Raw genomic sequence first — 22,976 nt, 5'->3', positions numbered from 1 at the left:
TTATATTAAAAAAAGAAGAAGAAAATCAATAGCAACAAATGTTACTTGAAAAACATCAACACTTCAAATATTGGAGCAAGATTTTGAATTGTCAAACAGGCAAAAGATGTGAGGTTCTCTTAAAATGCTAAGAATTACATTGATTTAACTATGTTGGAATAATGAGAAGACCTCTCTTTCCAAACAGCTCTGTCAATCCAATTCTAAGAACTATCATTACAAAAAGAAAAGAAAAATGTACTACAACAACAACAACTATAAATTGTAATTATATTAAAACCTAATTAGTATCTTATTTCTATCATAAAAAAGATTGGAAGCCATTCAATACAGCTTGCTATAGAAGAAAGCTTGATTATCTCCTCAGCTTCCTGCTCCACAGTAATATGATATAAGAAATTGGTATCTGTTTCTAACATCACAAATCAGAATCTTAACATAATAGATTGTTTCTAACATCACAACAACAGCAACTTCCTGATCAAAGATTGCAATACGAGCCATAAACATCCTAGATATCTGCTTCACTGCTTTCATTTGAAAGTATGTAAGAAACCTTGTGACTTTTAGGTCTTTTAGACCTGCAACCAAGGCAAAAAAAAACGTGTATATATACTTAATTAGTTGCTCTTGTTGAGCATCAATCATAGAATAGATAATTGCAATATTACCAATTTAAGCATTGTCAATAAATGTAGGGTTATGGTATTGAAAAGTCACATCCAAATAGGGGCATGAAAAAATGTAAAGGGTCATTTTATACACTTTAAATATGTTTAGCATGTAATGGGTGATCATTTTCTCATTAACTGAGTCAACACTTACACTGAAGCTAGCTTTGGTAATCTACTTTATGATCATGTTCCTTGAGAAAATATAAAGAAAGCAAATTCTCTAATATAAGTATCAAATCCAAAACAACAAGAACAATCCATTTTGACTTTAATAAAAGAGCTCACCTTGAGGTAATGTACTTATCAATTTCTTCCTTCTTCTCAGGACCATACACAAACCATCTTTCATCAACTTTAGTAGCAGCTGCATCCTGAATTTTGATATCTGTATATTGCTTTCTTTTAGAAAACTTGCTAGAGCCCAAATCATAATGTTATCATTCACAAAAATCAAGCTAATTCATTTTGAGAACTACCTTGCAACAAAACAGCATATTCACCATTGTAACTTTGTAATTTCCAAAATGCCTGACCATTACAGTCCAAAAACTCAGGCTCGGTTCTTGTAGCATCAGAACTTTGTTTCCCTACAATATCAGCCATTACAATAGCAGAAACATTAAAAAACTCTTACAAGTCAGAAAGTAATCATACATAAACATTTTCTATTTTGGGCTTTAGCCTCAATAAGTGCATTTGTTTATTTACCAAAGTAAGTCCCAGTCTGGGTGTTATTAAAAATAACTGCTCATGCAACAACCACATTCTTATAAGAAATTGATGAATTTAAGCCAACTGAATTGGAAAATCATACAAGATGACGAGTAAGAAAATGCTATCTTCTGAGAAAAGAAACAAGATGTAAACTAAGTACCCTAGGATATCAGTATATCATGCAAATGTAATTATTATAAGTGTATATGAAATACCAAAAGATGTTTGTGATATGTGCAGATATTAACCTAAGCCAAAGTGTAATGAAAAAAAATCAACACTAGATTTCTTTTTCATTTTCTTGTGTTAATTATTCCTTGTTTGTAACTTACATAGTCTTTTTAATTATAGTACTTTGCACAACTATCTAAATATTATTCAGTGAATCAGACTGAAAACTTTAGCATCAAATTAGTTAAAACATATGAACAACTAATAAACATCACAACATACTTTTAGGAATAGTTCCCTGTGCCTCAAGCACCTCAGCATGAGCTTGAGCAGCTTCACTTTTTATCTTCGAAACAAGAGCATCATGCTCAGAAATCGAAAGGGGAGCACCATTGGAAACAAAAGCTTTGGCTACCTCGTCCTGCAACTTCTTCTTAACACCTCTTTCCTGTAGATAACAAGTATACACAATTAAGAACAAAATGTAACAGAAGGGTAAATCCATATACAAAAAACATAACACCTTGTTTCTTGTTGTTACCTTTTCCTTAGCAGCAGCAACCTTAGATTTGGCTTCTTTCATTTCTTCAGCAAATCTTAAATTTTGATCATCAATATAACTCCTTAGTTTCCTGAACATGTTAAGTAAGTTCCCAACCACATTAAACAAAATGAAGACTATGACTTTAAAAAAAAAAAAAACACAAGAAAGATGAATAAAGAGAAGAAAACAATAAAACAGCAAATACTCGAACTTGAAAACTTACTCAGTGCCTAAAGCTTCATCACAAAGAAAGTTCAGCAGAGTAAGCTTTTTAGACAAATCCAAATCATAATATCCGCTAATGCCTTCCTTAAGCCAATCTAATGGAAATTCTTTCAGTACAAGATCAGATTCAGTGATTAAATCCTCAAGTGCTTTCAACCATGAATTCTTCCCATTGGAAGTACTCAAGGAAGGAGACCTACAAACATTATCCAGATAGAAAACTTTAATCCAAATATATAAGAAAATTTTCCAAAAAATAAAAATAAAAGCTATAAAGGATAAACTTACTTTTCTCCAGAATCAATGAGTATTAGAGTCAACACTCTAATTTGAAACTGAATTACCAAGTTGTTTTGTCCTCGGCGCAAATTTTGCTTACGTATTAATTCTCGTAATATAGCTTCAGCTTCTCCTTTCTTGACATCAAGAGCCTGATTAAGTGAAAAAGACTTGATAAAGCAATTATGAAAGATCAACTACAAAATGAATCTGCAACTTTTAAATTGCATGATATTAATAAAAAACAGTAATGTATTATGGATGTTGAGATATATAGTCCCACATTGGTTGTATGTGCAACTAATGTGGAGTTTATAAGGTCTTGGGCACTCCCACCCTTTGAGCTAGTTTTTTTGGTAGTGTATCCCAAGGTTCTTTACATGGTATCAGAGCCTCGCCCCCCACTTTCTCTTGGTTGTATGTGCAACTAATGTGGAGTTTATAAGGTCTTGAGCACTCCTACCCTTTGAGCTAGCTTTTGGGGCGGTGAGCTCAAAGTTCTTAACAATGGGATTCTACAGCACTAAAAGAATATGCCAATAATCTATATTCAGTTGGTCTACTACTACAGGAAGCAGTGAAATGCAATTAATAAAAGATTTAAGAGAAAATCCAATGTCAAAACCACATAATGCCATACAGCCAATAATTCTTAATGCTGTAAACAAGAAGGCATACCTTTCCAAACACTCTGCAAAACTCTAAAAACTGCAATGCATTCCCAACATCTTCAGGTGGAAACTCAATGTCCAATATGTCTGTTAACTCAGTGCCAGGTGGCAAAGGAATTTCTTCCTGAACTTTTTCTTTTTCCCTCTCTGAGTTCACAATAAATTTCCTGAGTTGTTGAAACTTTGCTATGCCCATTTGGGACTTGACACCTGCATTATCATTATCACCTATGACTACAGTGTTGTTCCAAATTTTTTTCTGAACTTGTTGATTAGGATTGACGACAAAATCATTTGAATTCAAAGTCTTGGGGTCGAAGAAAAAATCATTAGCACACCAAGCCTCAGGACCATTTCCATGAACCGCGGCATGGTTCCTATCTACTTCCCTTTCCTTTTCAGATACTCCATGAAAAACAGTAATGGCTGTTTGAGACTTGACTTCAGCATTATCATCATCACCATCATCATCATCTATCACAATAATGCTTTTGCACCTATTTTCATCCCTTAGAATAGGAATGAGGCAAAAATCATTGGCAGCCCAAGTCTCGGGACCATCCATGTTTGCATAAACAATATCACGGTTCCGATCTACTTTTGTTTCCTTTTCAGAAACTTCATTGCAAACTTTAATGCCATCATTTGCATTTCCTTTTGTTTCATCCTCTAGAACTTCATTACAAATTTTAGGCATTTTAAGGCTCTTGATTTGGCAAGCATCGTCAACACTGTTGCTATTTGATATTTCCTTTAATCTTTCCCTCTTTGTTTTCTTAGATTTCTGAGGTGATGTCTTCTGAACCTTCAGAGACTCAAGCTTTAAACTACTATTTCCATCTAAAGTGTTTTCCTTCCAAAATTCCTGCAGAAGATAACAAACATTAACATTAAACAAAATCTAAAATTAAAAAATACCACTCCCTATTAAATCCCAACTAGCGAGGGTAAGAGTGAGAACAATCATTGTACGTGGCCTATCTACCAATATCTCCAAACAAATGAAATAAAATAATCGAACCTTGTCTGGTACAATTGACTTTAGAGGTGAAGCAGCTTTATTCATAAGAACCTTATCATGAACTGAGTTATCAATAGATTGTTGCTCCTGTCATCAATAGTTAAACTTCATCAACCAGCCCATATAGGTAAAAACTGGTAAAAATATGTCAAGCACAGGATATGTGGGAAGGGGAGAAAGTTAACACACCTTTTCTAAAGTAGCTTCTTTTGTAGGCTCCAAATTTTCAGAAGCTTTTGCAAGCATGTCTGATACAGACTTAAATCCTGATGCCTTGGCTACATGCACAAGAGCACCAGTAGGTTGTTGACCTCGTCTTTTCCTACAAGATTACTCTTGTTTCAAAATTAACACACAAATGGTACAAAATTATTATAAAAGAAAAAAAACTTCTCAAAACACAAACAACTTACATGCAACAACTACAGTTGCAAATGCCTCTGCACTTCGGACATTTCCAATCACTCACCATATCTACCTCTTCTGCTTTCTCCCCATATCTAATTCAACACATGAACACAATACAATCTTCATCAGGAAAAAAAAAAAAAAAAACACGTACAAATATACATTACTCTATCTTTGTACTCTTAACATTATAGAATATTTCTGAAAAATAAACAATGTTTATATCGCTGAACCTAACCTGTTCAAGAGGCATTTGTGGCAAAGCTTAATGACACAAGGCTTGCCATTTTTCAGATTCTTACACGCAGCAGCAAAATCCCTAGTTTTCTGGCGACACTTCAAAAAAGTAAAATCAAGCAGACAGAGTTATCATTAAAATGAACTTAAGAAACCAGAAACAAAGACGCACACAAATTGCATCAAACAGATTAAAAAAACCACTCCCCGTTAAACTCGACTAGCGAGTGTAGGTTGGAGGAAATTTTTGTATGCAGTTTTATCCTTGCATAATTGCAAAGAGGCTGTTTACTGAATTCGAACCCATAACTTTTCGGTCATGAAGGAACAGTTTTATCAAACAGATTAATAATTAAAATTAAACCCACTAGCACTTCAACGAGTAAACTCAAGCAGACATATTTATCATCAAAATGAACATAAAACAAACCAGAAAAACTAAAAGTAAACCCATTAACATCGTTTATTCAACCCCATCAATGAAAGTTCCAATTTTTCACATAATTTCCACGTTCCCTCATATACCCACATTGGAATCTCGCTCTCTCCACAAATCAACGCACTCCATAACGTAAAAACACAGAAAAAAACATAATGGGTATTCATAAAAACTCAGGAAAAAAAAAAGTACTTGATGGCAAGTTTTTCCATTTGCAGAATCATAGATTCTGTTTCCAACTACTCGAATTCCACTGCGTTTTTCTTTCTTCCCACTGACATCAACTTCGCTACCATTTTGTTGCTGCTGTGGAGACAATTCGGTTCCCGCGTTGGTGTTGGAGATTGATGGAAGAGCCAACATTGTTTAACGTTGCTTGAAAGAACATAAACACCAAAACCAAGTCAAAACAAACGAGTATAAATATCAGTGTATCATGAAATGGAGATATAGTGACTTTGAACTAAACTTTTGAATTATGACACAGTGAGAATGAGAATGAATAGATTAATAATAAGCCTTTGTTTTTGGGAAACTATTGTTTCCCTCCTTCGATGATGGGGTGGCGGGAAGAGGGAAGAAAGTGAAAAATATTTGAAAGTTTGGGGTCCCAATTTGAAATTTGCAATTTTCTAAGGTTGGAAAATGAAACGTCGTGTTATTTGGAAATAAATGGAATTATTTTTTATGGAATGTTAGAATAGAGAAAATAAGGGAACTTCATAAATGGTAGTCATAAATATATTTTAATAGATCTCTGGACTTTGAATGTTTTACTCACTGTATACAGATATAGATTTTTTAATATTTATGAGAAGGAAGGTATTAATGAGGTTTTAATAGATTACATTTATGAATGGAAGTCATAAATGAATATATATATATATATATATATATATATATATATATATATATATATATTTTTTTTTTTTTTTTTTATAAATGGTAGTCATAAATGAATTGGTTTCTGAACTTTGACGGTTTTATTTGAAAGGTATCGATATATATTATTTTAAAATTTAAAAAAAATGTTATTATTGAGGTTCTAAGAGCTTACATTTAAGTCTTGTTTAAAATTTCAACATCATTGTAATTAAAAAACAATAATTGCGTGAAATCTAATTTTTTAATGGGAACGGATACACTTACCAGCAAAATAATTTACCACTCTTACAACCAATTTAATTGTCGTTGATTTCAGCCAATCTAGCGGTTATAATTTATTGGGTCACACTTATTTTTAATTATTAATTTCAATAAATTATAACCCTTAGATTAACGAAAATCAACGGTGATTAAATTGGTTGTAAGAATGATAAAAATTTTTGGTGTTAAGTATATCTGTCCCCTTTTTTAATAAGGTAATATTATAAAATTAGACATTATTTAAAATAATATTAATCTAAAAAAGAATGAAATCAAACTTTAATTAAAAGCAATTTACTCCATACCAAAAAAAAAAAGCAATTTACTAAACTACATATGAGATTTCCTATTATAAAAATTAGATTTTTAGTGAAATAATATATTTAAAATTAATATATGACAAATGGATTTGTAAACAATTATTAAGGGTGTATTTGAATTTGTAGTAGATATGATGGAAGGGAAAGAAAATCATGTTTTAGAAATTAAGAGTTCAAGAGTACCTGAGGATGGCAAAGATTGTGGTCGAAGAATCGTCCTTATATGGATCTAACAGATCTCAAATCAGATTAATTATGTATATGATGAATCTATAAAGAAATCTAAAAAATAAAAAGAAATAATATCTTGGTCGGAGTTTTATTTATACCTGGAAGTAAAAGCACTTAAGAGAACTCACCAATAAGTTAGAGAGTGTTTCACTATGACCCACCCCGATTGAATGAGAAGTGATAATGGTTAAGGGTGAATGTATCTCACGACAACGATAATGGATTGTTGGTGAAGGGTTAAGAGGTCTCTGACGATTTCACAGATCTAAGGGCTGAGAAAGTGATTGAGAGTCACATAAGAAAACAATACAATACAAATCATGGTTAAAGACTTAGGAAGGAAAATGTGGAGCAAAAAGATGGTGAGCTGAAGACTTGGGATGAGTGTGATGAGAAAAGGATGGAGGTTGAAGATTGAAGGGTGAAATGGTAGAATGTTCGAGAAGACGGCATTATAAGAGAATGAAAGAAAGGAATTAGGTTTAAGCTACATTGTGGGCCAACAAGCACGACGACCCAAAAGATTGGTTAAGAGACCATGAAGGTTGGTAGGCCCAATTGTGATTAAGATACACAATTGCATAGTCTGAATATATGTGGGAGATTATGTATTGTAATTTATATTAGTATTGTATGCAGTGTCAGAACCGGGATATAATTTTAGCTCGTGCCAAAACATCTAGCAAAGTATAACCCAACCAGTGCCAAGGTTGTACCATAATATTTAAAGAGAACTTACACCATTTTTGAAAACCACCCAGTAATAAGGCCTCAATTGGTCTCAACGTGGCTCCGCCACTGATTGTATGTTGTCATTTATGTTAGTATTGTATATTTTGTTTATGTTGTGATACAAATGTTTAACTTTTCCCCGACTTTTAAGTTTCTTGCTCAATTTTATTGTAATCACTCATGCAATTTGTACTAAAGGAAACCATGGAATAGTAAAGTAGAAAATTTATCGATTTCTTGATATTTTTCTCTATTTCTTTGGTCCATCTTATTTCCTCTTCCCTTTATTTAACTTCACTCGTGCTTTCAGTCTTAATCTTCTTTCTTGGGTTTTTGAACTGATGGCATAAAACACCATACTTTGAATCCTGCAACAACTTTGTCTAAGAAATTTAGAACTTTATAAGAAAAATGGTAATAAGGGGCTTTTATTTTGGAGAACAAAGGCAATTATAATCGTCTCCATTTACTTTAGATTATAATTCAAAAACCATCACATTTAGCATCGTTAGGTGGTCGATTTTAGCCAATAGCTGGAATAACCGCCTCAAAGTCACTTGTGACATTTATGAAGGCGGTCAAACCTATCAATAAATATCTTTAACATATAGCAAGGAAAATCTCACAACGGTCATTTTAATTGCCGCTATTTACGCCTCACAGTATATGGAGGTGGTTCTATTTTTGCAGCAAATGCAAAGCGGAGGCTAAAGAGGATTATGCGACATTTGCAAAATTGCCTTTGGAAATGCCTCAAACGAAAAAGAGGCGGTTTAAAAATTGATACTAACATTCTCGACCTGTGTATTTCAATGATTTTGAGTATGTATACAAAGGTGGTTTACATAAACGCTATGGTTTAAGGACATGAAATGCATAACACGATGGTTAAAAATAACTGCCTTGAATTACAATAGTTTAACATTTTTAAAAGAAACATCCATTTTATAAAATGATATTATTTTTCGAAAGTTAATAACCAATCTAAAATTGTATAAATTCGTAGTAGTTGTTAACAATTATCATCAACCCAATCGATGTTATCTTTGGCAAAATAGACAATCCATGAAAAAAAATAGAACAACATATGGTCAAATGAAACACTCACTTCATTCAAGACTCCAACTCAATACATAATTATCCGTGTTATCTATGAATAAAAAACATAAAAGTTGTCAATGAATAATTAAACATAGACATAATTTTTAAATCTTCATGAAATCATCAAAATGTTTAAGATTGAGGTGAAGGAAAAGGTCGTCAATGAGATAATCCGGGTGCTTCATTGTGAGGTTTATGACTGGGATTCGAAGACCTTAAATTTCCAGGGGATCATACTTCCATAACGTGATCCAAACACAATATGCAAAAATAATGATCATAATGAATAATGTAAAGGAGACGATCGTGATCGGTCACCACTATATGGATGTAATAAAGTTCAAATTTAATTAATCGAGTTTTTGATGAATTAGTGGAGAAATCCAAAAAATAAAGACAGAGATAATGTTTTGGTTGGAGTTTTGTTTAACCTTAGAAGTATAAGTGTGTTAAGAGAACTCATCATTAAGTTAGAGAGATCATTTCACTATGACTCCTGGTGAATGAGAAGCGATTCCGATAAAGGATACGCGTCATTCACAGCAAAAATGGTAGAATAGTGGTGAAGGGATAATAGTATATCACAATTTAACGTATCTAAGGGTTGAGAAATGGATCTAGGTTCATGGAAGAAAATAACACTCACAAGTCACAAATTTGGTGGTTTTGGTGGATGAGAATGACACACGAGTCACATGTGGAAGATTTAGGAAGCAAACTGTTATGGCAAAAAGGAAGCTAAAAGACGGTGAGTTTATGACTTGGGATGGGTGTGATGAGAGAAGGCTAACATTAGAAGGCTGAGATGGTTGAATGTTCGAGGTGACAACATTATATGAGAATGAAAGAAAGCAATTACGTTAAGGGTGCATTGTGGGCTTACAAGCACGATGACCCAAAAGATTGGTTAAGAGACCATCAAGGTGAGTGAGCGCTATTATGATTAAGATACACAATTGCATAGCATGAATATATGTTGGAAATTATGTATTGTATTTTATGTTAGTATTGTATGATGTCATTTATGTTAGTATTGTGTGTTTTCTTCTTCTTCTTTTTTATTGATTCAAAATATTTAACTTTTCTTCGACTTTTAAGTTTCTCGCTTAATTTTGTCATAACCACTCACTCAACTTGTAGTAAAGGTAACCAAAGAATAGTAAAAAAAGAAAATTTAGTGATTTCTTGATAATTTTCTCTCTTTCTCAGGTCCATCTCATTCCTTCTTCCTTTGATTTAACTTCACCAATGCTTTCATTCATGATCTTCTTTCTTGGGCTTTTGATCTAATGGCATAAAACACCATACTTTGAATCCCGCAACAACTACTCTAAGAAAGTTAAACACTATAAGAAGAAGGGTAATTTGGGGTTATTATTATGCAGAACAGAGGCAATTTTAATCGCCTTCATTTACTTCAGGTGATAGTTCAAAAACCACCACAGTTGGCACCGTTAAGTGGTTGGTTTTAACCAATAGTAGGAATAAACGCCTCCAAGTCAATTGTGACATTTATGAAGGAGGTTAAAACTATCGATAAATATGTTTAACATACAACAAGAAAAAGCTCATGATGGTCATTTTAACAGCCACTATTTACGCTTCAAAGTATATGAGATGGTTTTGTTTTTGCAGCAAAAGCAAAGTGGAGGCCTCTAAAGAGGATTATACTTTATTTGCAAAATCGCCTACGGAAATGCCTCGAATGAAAAGGAGGAGGTTTAAAAATTGATACTAACAGTCTCAACCTGTGTATTTAATTGATTTTCAGTATGTATACAAAGGTGGTTTATGGACACGATTTTTAATGACGCGAAAATACATAATGTGACGGTTAAAAATAATTGCCTTGAATTAAAATAGTTTAACATTGTACTACAAAAAAAATAGTTTAACATTTTTAAAAGAAACATCCATTTTATAAAATGATATTTTTTTCGAAAGTCAATGCCAATCTAAAATTGTATAAATTCGTAGTAGTTGTTAACAATTATCATCAACCCGATGGATGCTATCTTTGGCAAAGTAGACAATCCACGAGAAAAAAAGAATAACATATGGCCAAATGAAACACTCATTTCATTCAAGAATCCAAGTCAATACATAATCATCCTTGTTGTCTATGAATAAAAAACATAAAAGTTGTCCATGAATAATTAAAATAGACATAATTTTTAAATCTTCATGAAATCGTCAAAATGTTTAAGATTAAGGTGAAGGAATAAGTTGTCAAGGAGATAATCTGGGTGCTTCACTGTGAGGTTTATGTCTGGGATTTTAAGAACTTAAATTTCCAGGGGATCATATTTCCATAACGTGATCCAAACACAATATGCAAAAATAATGATCATAATGAATAATGTAAAGGAGACGATCGGGGTCGGTCACCCCTATATAGATCAAATAAAGTTCGAATTTGATTAATCGATTTTCTAATGAATTAATTGAGAAATCCAAAAAATAAAGAGAGATAATATTTTGGTTGGAGTTTTGTTTAACCTTAGATGTATAAGCATGTTACGAGAACTAATCATTGAGTTAGAGAGATCATTTCACTATGACGCTTGGTGAATGAGAAGCAATTACGATAAAGGATGGGCATTATTCACGGAGAAGATGGTGGAATGGTGGTGAAGGGATAATAGGTCTATCATAATTTAACGTATTTAACGGCTGAGAAATGGATCTAGGTTCATAGAAGAAAACAACACACGCAAGTCACAAGTTTGGTGGTTTTGGAGGATGAGAATGACACACTAGTCACATGTGGAAGATTTAGGAAACAAAATGCGGTGGCAAAAAGGAAGCAAAAAGATTATGAGTTGATGACTTGGAATGGGCGTGATGAGAGAAGGCTGACGTTTGAAGGCTGAGATGGTTGAATGTTCGAGGTGACAATATTATATGAGAACGGAAGAAAGCAATTACATTAAGGATGCATTATGGGATTACAAGCACGATGACCCAAAAGATTGGTTAAGAGACCATAAAGGTGGATGAGCCCAATTATGATTAAGATGCACAATTATGTAGTCTAAATATATGTTGGACATTATCTATTGTATTTTATGTTTGCATTGTATATTGTCGTTTATGTTAGTGATGTGGTTTTTTTCCATGTTGTGATACAAAATGTTTAACTTTTCCTCGAATTTTAAGTTTCTTGCTAAATTTTGTCGTAACCAGTCATGCAACTTGTATTAAAGCAAACCATTGAATAGTAAAGCAGAATATATAACGATTTCTTGATACTTTTCTCTTTTTCTCGGGTCCATCTTATTCCTTCTTCCTTTGATTTAACTTTATTTGTTCTTTCATTCCCGATCCTCTTTCTTGGGTTTATAATCAGATGACATATAACAACAAAATTTGAATCCTGCAACAGCTGCTCCAAGAAAGCCAGAACACTATAAGAAGAAAGGTAATTTGGGTTTATTATTATACAGAACAAAGGCGATTTTAATCGCCTCCATTTACTTCAGATTGTAGTTCAAAAACCACCGCAGTTAGAACCGTCTGGTGGTTGGTTTTTGCCAATAGCTAGAATAATCGCCTCAAAGTCATTTGTGACATTTATGAAGGCAGTCAAAACCATCAATAAATATGTTTAACACACAGTAAGGAAAAACTCGTGAGAATGATTTTAACCGATGCTATTTATGCCTCAAAGTATGCGAGGTGGTTTTGTTTTTGCAGCAAAAACAAAACAAAGGCCTCTAAAGAGGATTATGCATTATTTGCAAAATCGCCTCTGGAAATGCCTCGAATAAAAAGGAGGCAGTTTAAAAATTGATACTAATAGTCTCGACCTATGCGTTTCATTGATTTTCAGTATGTATACAAAGGTGATTTATGGACACGGTTTTAGTGACGCGAAATGCATAGCGTGAAGGTTAAGAATAACTGCCTTGAATTAAAATAGTTTAACATTTTTAAAGGAAACATCCATTTTATAAAATGACATTTTTTTTCGAAAGTCAATGCCAATCTAAAATTGTATAAATTCGTAGTAGTTCTTAACATTTATCATCAACCTTATGGATGTTATCTTTGGCAAAGTAGACAATCCATGAAAAAAGAGAGAGCAATATATGGTCAAAAGAAACACTCATTTTCATTAAAGACTCCAAGTCAATACATAACCATCGTTGTTATCTATGAATAATAAAATATAGCAGTTCCCTATGAATAATTAAACATAGATATAATTTTAAAATCTTAGATTGAGGTGGAGGAAGAGGACGTAAAGGACACTCATTAATTAAACATGAACATAACATATGAACTCACTGTTAAATTATATTCATGAAAAGCACACTCAGTAATATTATTAACTACAGAAATCCACGAGACAAACGATCGAGATAATAACATTAAATGATCAACTGTAGGGCTAATATTTAATTAAACTGAAATAAATAACAAAACACCAAAAAAGTTTTTTTATTTTTTTATTTTGACATAAAAGTTGGTACATAATTATTAATCGTAAGTTGGTCTGATTAATAATATGCTCATGACAATACATACATAAAGTTAATTTGTATCTTGGGCAAAAATGAATCGAATTTTGAGAATTTTAGCCCACAACAAGTTTCATTTAATAAATCATGTTTGCAATTAAAGTTAGTAAAATTGACTCTCATAAATTTAAAACTTCAATGTGATTTAATATCATAAAAAATAGTCGTCGCAGTGTTTCATTTAATAAAAGGAAATCATAATCTAAAGTTGCTAAAGATTGACGATAGCCAATTATTTGATGTAAAACATCAATGTAAATTATCGCCATAAAAAATCATCACAAGTTTTCATTTAATAAAAGACAAATGTAATTTAAAGTTTGTCAAAATTGATGATAGCTAATCATTAAGTATGACATTATGCGGTTTATATTTTTCATATGCAAATATATGCAACAACTTTCCGTTGAGCCAATTATTACATATGAGTGCAGAAAAATCACATGTTTAAAAAATATGAAAATTAAATATATCATTACAATTCTATTAAGTTTACATATCATCACTGTTCCCCTGCACTCCGGATTAGTCCCATAGCCGGCTCAAAGAGTCGAAGCTCGTGGGGATACCGGAGGGAGCCAACTCGTCTCAAAGAGATAATTAGGGTTGGGTAACTCCAAAAAAAAAGTTTACATATCATCAAATGACCCCATGGACATCGAATTATTATTCACTCTTTTATTTTTCATTCACAAGACATATGCGTATATGTATATGGAAAAAATATTTGTCCAAGTGAGAGAAAGATATAACCTAATATTTTTTATTTAAATTTTAAGTTTAAAAAAAAAACCACCCACACGTTAGACCTTAAATTACGTAATGTCTAAAGTGATTGTTAGAACAAGATACTATATGTATTTATATAATGGAGTGACACCTTTCCATCAATGATTATTTTTTTCATCAAGGGACAAATCTTTTCATCAAAAGTCATAGATCTAGGGATTTTGTTGAGTGTGCTTTTGATCAATAAATTATTAACATAAAGCACACATTAAATGGATTATTTAGCTGACCATAAGGCCCACATAAACTGACAATGAAAAAAAACAAAAAGGATGAATATTTTGTATATTACTTTCTACTATTTCGAACCTGAAGTTTATATTAGAGAAACTTTCAAGTTTTCATCCAAATAATGTTTTACAAAAATAACAACAGTTGAATCAAATTATATGCACAAAAAATTCTAAGATTATAAAACTATCATATTCTATATACATTGTCTTGTTATCCAGATTCAATATAACATATAATTGAAAATGCGTATGAGAACATTAAAGGATAAAATAATTGTTTGCTAGATGATTGTTTATGTTCTTCTCGAACCATGGTAAATTTATTGTTAGATCTTCACCTTCTAAATTACATTTTGAGTCCCTAACTTTTCTATAAAAAATACAAGGAGACAATTGAGCTTGTTTGTATTGGCTTTTTAAGAAAGTCCTTTTTATCACTTCTTTATTTTAAAAGTACTTTCTATAAAAGTTACAACTATTTAGATTTTTAAAAAAATATTTGACTTTTGAAAAAAATATTTGGCTTTTGACTTCTGTTTTTTTTAAAAGCTAAAATTTTTAGCTTCCGGAAAAAGTAAATTTTTGGCTTTTTTTTATGACTTCTGCTTTTTTTAAAAGCAGGCATCCAAACAGACTTTTTTCGAGAAGTGCTTTTTTTTCTTAAAAAAAGCAGCTTTTGAAGAAAAAAAAGTCCATCCAAACGGGATCTAATTGCCATATTCATCCAAACGTTTTCTTCCTTGTGTGTTTTTAACTCATAATATTGTCTTTGCTAAATTCCTTGCTTAAATGATAAAATTAAGATTAAGTTCTTTTTTAAATAAAAATTTAGATTGGGGGAGGCACGCCCCCATACAAGACCAGAAAAAACCACCAATCTCATTAAAAATTTAATGTGGAATTATATATCACTTACCACCAAAGAGAGAGAGAGAGTTAAGAATCAAACCTAAGTCACAGCTAGCGTGGACGAAAGATTCAATCCACTATGCCAAACCTCATTAATATGCATATGAATTCACATTAACAACATTTTACAATTATTATATAGCAATAGGAATTAATGTTGAACATTCAATTGCATATGTTAATGTTAAAATGATTTAACAAATCTATTATTAAGTTATTACAATCTATTGCTAGACTCATACTTATGAGATCAAGACTTTTTTTATTTTCTTTGGGACATGTTATAGTGGATGTTGCATCTTTGTTGGAATTCAACCGATTGCATCTCACAAAACCGACATCTTTTACAGTTTGTGTTTAATAAATAGCCAAATCCATATATCTTCAAAAAAAAATTTGACACATATATATGTCTAATATATATATTGCATCCTCTCATGGAATTTACATAGATCTAATATTGTCTTGATTAGAAACCACTAAAATTAGTCTAATAGTAAGTTGTTTGAGTAGTTTGTATTAGGTTATGTATTCAATTCCTACCTTTGCATTAAAAAAAATATTGTCTTGCTTAGTTCATGTTGGTTTTGACTCTCAATTTATTATTAGATATCTTAAGCCTTCAACAGATGACCATTTTAGAGAGTAAGATTTTTACATTGTCAATTCAGTGAAATAATTTTTACCATTAAAGGAAGAAAAAGTTAAGGATTAAAAACTTTTTTTTAATAAAAAAGGGGGCAAATCAGCTATCATCACTCTAAAAATAATAAGTTTTATACTAAATTTTGATTATTGTTTCACTTGTATCTAATAATTCACATAACTAATAAATTTGAATCATTAAATATAACTGGGAACAAAGATTGAAATTGAGACTGTAATTTATACTGATATAAAATGATCTACCTTTTTTTTTTAAAATAAAACATAAATTATAAGGGAAAGAATCCTTAATCTTAACCGTTGATTTCTGTCAATCTAAAGAGTATAATTTATTGAGAATTAATAATTAATTAAGAAATGTGATCCAATAAATTATAACCATTAGATTCACGAAATTAACAGTAGAGATTTGGTGTCAAAGGATCATGCCCTAAATTATCAAGATATTGGTGAGAATGGTATGAGGTTCATGGATCCTCCCACTTATATGCACTTCACTTGGCTCATTACCAACCAATGTGAGACTTACCACACTTGAATATTCCAACAATCTTTTCCTCAAGTGTGAAATCCACAATTGATATATGCTTCTCCTCAACCGAATATCCTATGCCCAAGTACTCAGCCCGCCTCCTAGTCAAATATCTGGCTAGCTAGCTTGAACCCAACCTGGCTATGATATTACTCTTGAGATTGGTATGAGATTTATAGGTCCTCCCACTTATATGTATTTTTTTTTTGTAAGCTATATGTATTTTACTCAGTCCATTATCAACCCATATGTGGCTAATTACACTTGAATTTTTCAACCGATATAATCATTCCGTGTACACGACAAGTAGAAGCATCTAGAATGATAGTATAACATACTATACACATGCATTAACAAATTTTGACTCATAAGATTTCTCATGCAACTAATTTTAAATAAAAATATTAGAATTTTATACTATAAAAAATCTTCCGCTTGGAAGACTTCCTTCGGAATGGCAGACGATCAAGTGAGTATGCTCTAAAATATACAATCTTGATTTTTTTTTTCTAAATTCTTTTCGTTTAGATTTTATTTTCAATTCAAGCATTAATAAAAGTCATACATATAAGTTACATTCTTATTAATATTTATACTGATCTAGCACTGCTAAGATTTCTCATTTAATAAGTTTTAAATAAAAAGTTAATGTTTTATACTGTAAACGTTTTTTCTTGAACAATACTTTCAATAAAGTAAGAAAGAAACCTATAACTTTATTTGAAGGATATAGATATAAATTTAATTTTAAATTTAAGAAGAGTTTATTAATGGAGTTTTAAATGTTACACCTAAGTCTGGTTTAAAATTTCATCTTCATTGTAATTAAAAAATAATAATTACAGGGTATCTATGAGATTATCTGTGATTGTATTATTTGTAGAATTTCACATCATTTGTGTGAAAAGAAATTTCATACTTGAACAAAAAAATCCTTTTATTTTCTATTGCTACAAACATAAACAATCCATAATCATTAATTTATAAACTCATTGCATATCTATAAGTTATTGTCAAAATCATCTTTTTAGTAAAATAATGTATTTAGAATTGAAATCTAACAAATAATTTGTAAACTATTTTTCAGGGCATATTTGAATATGTAGGGATCTGATGAAGAAGAAACAAACTAAGTTTCATGTATATGATAGGAGAATATAATCCTGGGAGAGTTCTCTTATATGAGTATGACAGAATTCTAATAAGATAGATTAGTTGAGTTTCTTCGAATAAAATAGATTAGTTGAGTTTCTAATGAATTTATATATAAGATAATATTTTGATTAGAGTTTTGTTTAACCCTGAAAGTAGGAGCACATTAAGAGAATGATTGTCAGAGGATAAAACTCCATGATAGTTGAAAGATGATTGAGAAAACAAAAGAGAAAAGAAAGAAAACAACAGCTAGATGCATAGGTTAGAAAAATAAAAGAAAGATAATCTGGTTTCAATGAAGATTGAGACAAGCAATGAGTATTATTTAAAGCTAGCAAATGAAAAGTTTTTAATTTAATAGTTTTGACCATCTTGCAATTTTGGCATTGATTTACTCTTGTTAAATATTTTTAAACTGGTAACTCAAATTAAAAAAGAAATATTGAGCGCGAAGTGGAGGGGATTGAGTAAATTAAATTCAAAATTCAAATTTATATAAAACATGAATTAAGTCTACATCATGTATCGGAGAACAAACATATATAGTTTGTTGTGTTTGATAATTGTAACCAGTTTGTTAGGAGCAATAGAAGATGATTCCATCACCATGGGGGCCCAAATTTCAATTCAAGGGCTTTCAAAACCTTGTTAAAATTGATGTAACTGTTGTCATGGCTGGTGGGTCCCGCAGAAAATAATGTTCTCTTAATACAACATTTGATCCAAGAAGTTAGTCTGCTTCTTGTTTAGCTCCTGTTGCGACCACAGTAAATATATTGGTCGTACAAATAATAAAGAATGAGTAGAGTATCGTCCTACGAAAATTAAATGCACCAAGTATTATTCTCAATGTTCACACTAATTTAGACATATCAATAGGTGGAGAGAAGAATGATTTTGAATTAAAATAAAAGAAAAACAATTGCAATGAAAATAAAGAACAGGCAAAAATGCAGATAACTAAAACGTGAATTAAGAATTCAATAATGGAAGTTGTAGCTAGGGAAAATTTCATCTTTGATCCCCCTTGAGTAGTTTAAATTAATTTCAATAATAATTCATTTATATTATTTCAAACAATTCATCTCCTAATTAATTGATTGGTTAAATCATAATGTCTTAATGTCTTTAACCCTTTAACCCAATTGGAATTCTAATGTCTTAGTAATTCCTCTTAGATTAAGCAGTAAGCTTGATGAATTCTAAAAGTTTGCAATCAAAGTAAGCCTATGTTTAGATCATGCAAGAACTGATATTTTACCCTTTCAGGAGTAAAATCCCAATATGTCTATTGTGAACCATAACCCTCAAATCCCTATACGAGTGATCAATTCATACAAGAATTCAAAATATAATTCTAAGGTAAAACACAAATAAGTTAAGACAACTTATTAAAGAAATAAATTTAAACCAAAATAAAGATTCACGTCAAATCCATCACCTTAACTACAAAATAAACTTAGCCAGACATAGTTGACTTAAACAAAACAAAAAAGTAAAAGAAACTAAAAGAAGTCATGAAAAAGAAGAAGAAAGAAATTCAATGTTGAACTCAAGCTTCTCTCTCTGAAATCTTCGATCTCCAGCTCTTGCTCTCAACTTTGCCCCCTAAACCGAAAACTTCTCCAAATCTTTGCACAATATCTTTGCACAATATCTTTGCCAAACATGTCTTCGTGAGAGTTTGGTTCCCTTTTTTTATATGATGTAAAACCTTCCCCAAATCTTTGCACAATATCTTCTTTCAATTGAAATTCGCTCCTTGCTTAAGTAGGTCACGCGCGTCTGGCGCCAATAGCGCCACTCCCGCGCTACTGGCGCGGAGGATCTAAGGCTTTGATCTTGGTTCTGGTAGCGCCACTTCCGCGCTACTAGCGATAATGATGTGCATATAGGGTCCAACTTGTGACCCCAACCCTCAGAGGGTAGGGGTCAGGGTTGACCCGAGTCAACCTGGGGGTGAGGTGGGGTTTTAAAACACTGATTGTAAGCTTGTAACAACCAAGTAGTGTTACTACCAATATTATTATCAATCGATTTCACCGTTAGATCGATTATGTTGATCAAACGGTTATATTTATTTTCATCTTTGTATGGTCATGATTTCCCAAATTTAAAGTGAAAGCATTAAATATGGGAAATCATAACCATACAAAGGTAGAAATAAATATAAAGTATTAAATATGGAGAATCATAACCATACAAAGATGAAAATAAATATAACCGTTGGATCAACATAATCGATCTAACGGTGAAATTGATTGGTAGTAACACTAATTGATTGTTACAATATACTTTCCCAATATAAAACCCTGCATAATTACAAAAAAAAAAATACTAGAAGAAGGGAAGAAAAATTAGGTCAGAGTAGATTCATGTGGCTCGCCCGAGTCGACTCGGAGCATGGAGACGAGTGTGCCGGCGAGTCGCCAGCTGCACGGCGGAATGGGGTGGAGGAATTGTTTTTCCATCTTTAATCTTCTTGATTTTTGCTCTGCAAAGGAATTTTTCCAATTATTGGCTATGGCGAATGCTTCAAAACCCAATCCATTTCAACTAATTTTTAATTCAACACTCTCTAACTCTTAGTCTTCATCATCATTTTCATTTCAGCAATTTCATTTCCATGGATCACTAGGCGATGCGAGTGGATCTTCTCATGTGTTGATTAACATGATTATGTTATGTAAGTGAATCCTAACCATATAACTAAATATGGGAAGGATATTGTAACAACTAAGTTTTATGATTCTCCGTATCTAAAGTGAAAGCATTAAATATGGGAAATTATAACCATACAAATGTGAAAATAAATATAAAATATTAAATTTGGAAAATCATGACCATTCAAAGATGGAAACAAATATAACTGTAGGATCAACATAAGCGATCTAACAGTGAGATTGATTGATATTAAATTTGGGAAATCATGACCATACAAAGATAGAAATAAATATAACCGTTGAATCAATATAAGCGATCTAACGGTGAGATTGATTGGTAGTTACTTGTAGTAACACAACTTGATTGTTATAATATCATTCCCCATAAAAATAAATCAATAGTAATGATTTTATAATTATTTATTTCAATATATTTTTTTCCCACTTTCCTTATCAAAATTGATTTTTCCACATCAGGTAATCATATTAACTGTACTCATAAAATGATTCATTCCCCTAGGTGACAATGGAATAGAATAACAACAATGGGGAATAGATTTGCAGCCCCTTCAACGGTGGAGGAGAGAGGTATTTATAGAGTTCCCTGATGCTAGAATGACCTAAAATCATTACCCTATTGGCCCCTTTTGCAGGAAGTGGCCAGCCCATTCCTCATAATGAGAAGAGAGAGTGCATGGAAGTGAGGGTATGAATGTTTCTGGTGTTATATAGTTCACAATCTTTATGATGAGATAGAGGGGATGGGCTTTGGATTGGGCCCAAAACTCTCATCCAAAATACATCACATTACAACCATAACTGTGAAACCTATTTTTGGCAAAAAAAAAAATTTACTTTATTTTTTGTAAGTTTAAATATTATTTATAAAATTTAAAACTATTTATAAAAAATTTGACGGAATTTTTTTTTCAAAAAAGAAAATAAAAAATATGCTTTGAGGGAAAAGACCATTTATGATGTGCAACAGTTACTTCATTTTTAACATTGGTTTGCTTCATAGATTTTACTGTAAAATATAGATATTGGCACGAGCTAAATTTTTTTGGCTAATAAGTGTAGTTTATCTTATTTTATATATAATTATATTTCAAATTCGTTACCTTATCTTATGGGTAGTTAGTTATCTTATAATTAGTATTAATTATCTTATCTAATTGGTAGTTATCTTATTAGCATTTCTTTTCTTATTTCAAATTAGTTGACTATAAAATAGTTAGCCTACAAATTAAGCAATTGCATTCGATATTCTCTCAATCTCTTTCTTTTTATCTTATAGTTTATTTCATAACTAACATTTATTATCTTATTTCTAGTTATTTGTTATCTCTCAATCCTTTTTTTTTTCTCTCAATCTACTATTTCCTTTCCCTCATTGCAAGGTCTAATTTCTCTCATCTCCTAGCAATCTTTTTCTCCCATGCTTCTCTCTCTTTTCTTCCTATCTTCTGTCAAACGAATAGCAACAGAACAAGATGCTTACAAAGAGTTTCTTTGGACGGCCAGAAAATGCTAAAAAGCCATATGAATTTCCAAAAAAGCATGTGTTTATGAGTCCAATATCAATATATATTGGTCCTTTGGTAGAAGAAATATGAACAAGGTATGGTCATTCTTTTATTTTTTTCAAGAATTATATCAAGACCGCTATAAGTGCTCAAAAACATAACAAGTTTGTAAGAGTGTTTTTCGGCATATATTCAATTAGTTCAAAAGGTGACGGGTTAATCCATCTCGATCCATTTTCATCCCACAACATCAACATCAACAACACCTTTATCCCAAATTAATTGGGGTCGGTGGTAGATGAACCCACATGAAAGATACAAAACGGTTGAAAAAAAAAATAAAAAATAAAATAAAAATAAAAATAAAAATAAAAAAAAATAAAAATAAACAAATAAAATAAAAATATAAAATAAGATAAAATAAAATAACAATATATGTATATATAAATAAATAAAAGTAAAAAAGAAAGGGACAAGAAGAAGTGGGGGAAATGAAGGGGAAAAGGACTAAAAAGGGACCATCTGGAACATAGGAATAACAACGGGTCTAACCCTCCACCATACTTATAGCTTTTCTCCATTCCGTTCTAAGACATACTGTTCGCCAATCTATATCCCATTCCATTAAATCTTGTTTTACTACTTTCCCCCAAGTAAGCTTCGGTCTACCTCTGCCTCTTTTTGTGTTGAGCTCTTGGTAACAAACTTCTGTTCTTACAGGAGCATCCATGGGTCTTCTCATCACGTGCCCAAACCACCTCAATCTATGTTCTCTCATCTTCTCGGCTACCGGTACTACTCCGACCTTTCGTCGAATATCTTCATTTCTTATCTTATCCATCCTTGTGTAACCACACATCCACCTTAACATCCTCATCTCTGCTACTCCCATCTTATGCTCATGTTGCCTATGTGCTGGCCAGCATTCTGCTCCATATAGCATTGTCGGTCTTACTGCCGTTTTATAGAATTTTCCTTTTAACTTCAGGGGGATTTTGCGGTCACACAAAAAAGCAGATGCACTGCGCCATTTCATCCACCCTGCTCTGATTCTGTGATTTACATCC

The 22,976-nt window shown here is 31.7% G+C and overlaps 1 protein-coding gene across 1 annotated transcript; it reads right to left on the bottom strand.

Annotated features, from left to right (window-relative positions):
• Nucleotides 1–511: 511 nt before the first annotated feature.
• On the bottom strand, nucleotides 512–5,746 carry LOC133307807 (uncharacterized). The gene is made up of 13 exons (XM_061508367.1): nucleotides 5,576–5,746; nucleotides 4,946–5,043; nucleotides 4,713–4,799; nucleotides 4,489–4,621; nucleotides 4,300–4,383; nucleotides 3,286–4,143; nucleotides 2,617–2,759; nucleotides 2,327–2,524; nucleotides 2,101–2,191; nucleotides 1,842–2,007; nucleotides 1,151–1,261; nucleotides 960–1,059; nucleotides 512–581 (listed from the first exon to the last, which is right to left on the bottom strand). Exons 1-13 carry the CDS (start codon nucleotides 5,744–5,746, stop codon nucleotides 512–514), a joined length of 2,310 nt encoding a protein of 769 aa, XP_061364351.1.
• Nucleotides 5,747–22,976: the final 17,230 nt, after the last annotated feature.

This window comes from Gastrolobium bilobum, unplaced genomic scaffold (genome assembly GCF_033153095.1).
Source record: "Gastrolobium bilobum isolate Gb01-03AN ecotype WA unplaced genomic scaffold, APGP_CSIRO_Gbil_v1 utg16143, whole genome shotgun sequence".
Taxonomy (NCBI): domain Eukaryota; kingdom Viridiplantae; phylum Streptophyta; class Magnoliopsida; order Fabales; family Fabaceae; genus Gastrolobium; species Gastrolobium bilobum.
The sequence above is the reverse complement of the archived record's forward strand: the minus strand, read 5'-3'. Positions and strand labels throughout refer to the sequence as shown.

Bases quoted from the DNA above. Each gene is read 5' to 3' on its own strand.
- LOC133307807 (XM_061508367.1), bottom strand. From the start codon at position 5,746: ATGTTGGCTCTTCCATCAATCTCCAACACCAACGCGGGAACCGAATTG. The intron at 4,622-4,712 runs GTAAGTTGTTTG...GTAATCTTGTAG, and splicing joins TGCAACTGTAGTTGTTGCAT to GAAAAGACGAGGTCAACAAC. The intron at 4,144-4,299 runs GTTCGATTATTT...TATCTTCTGCAG, and splicing joins AGTCAATTGTACCAGACAAG to GAATTTTGGAAGGAAAACAC.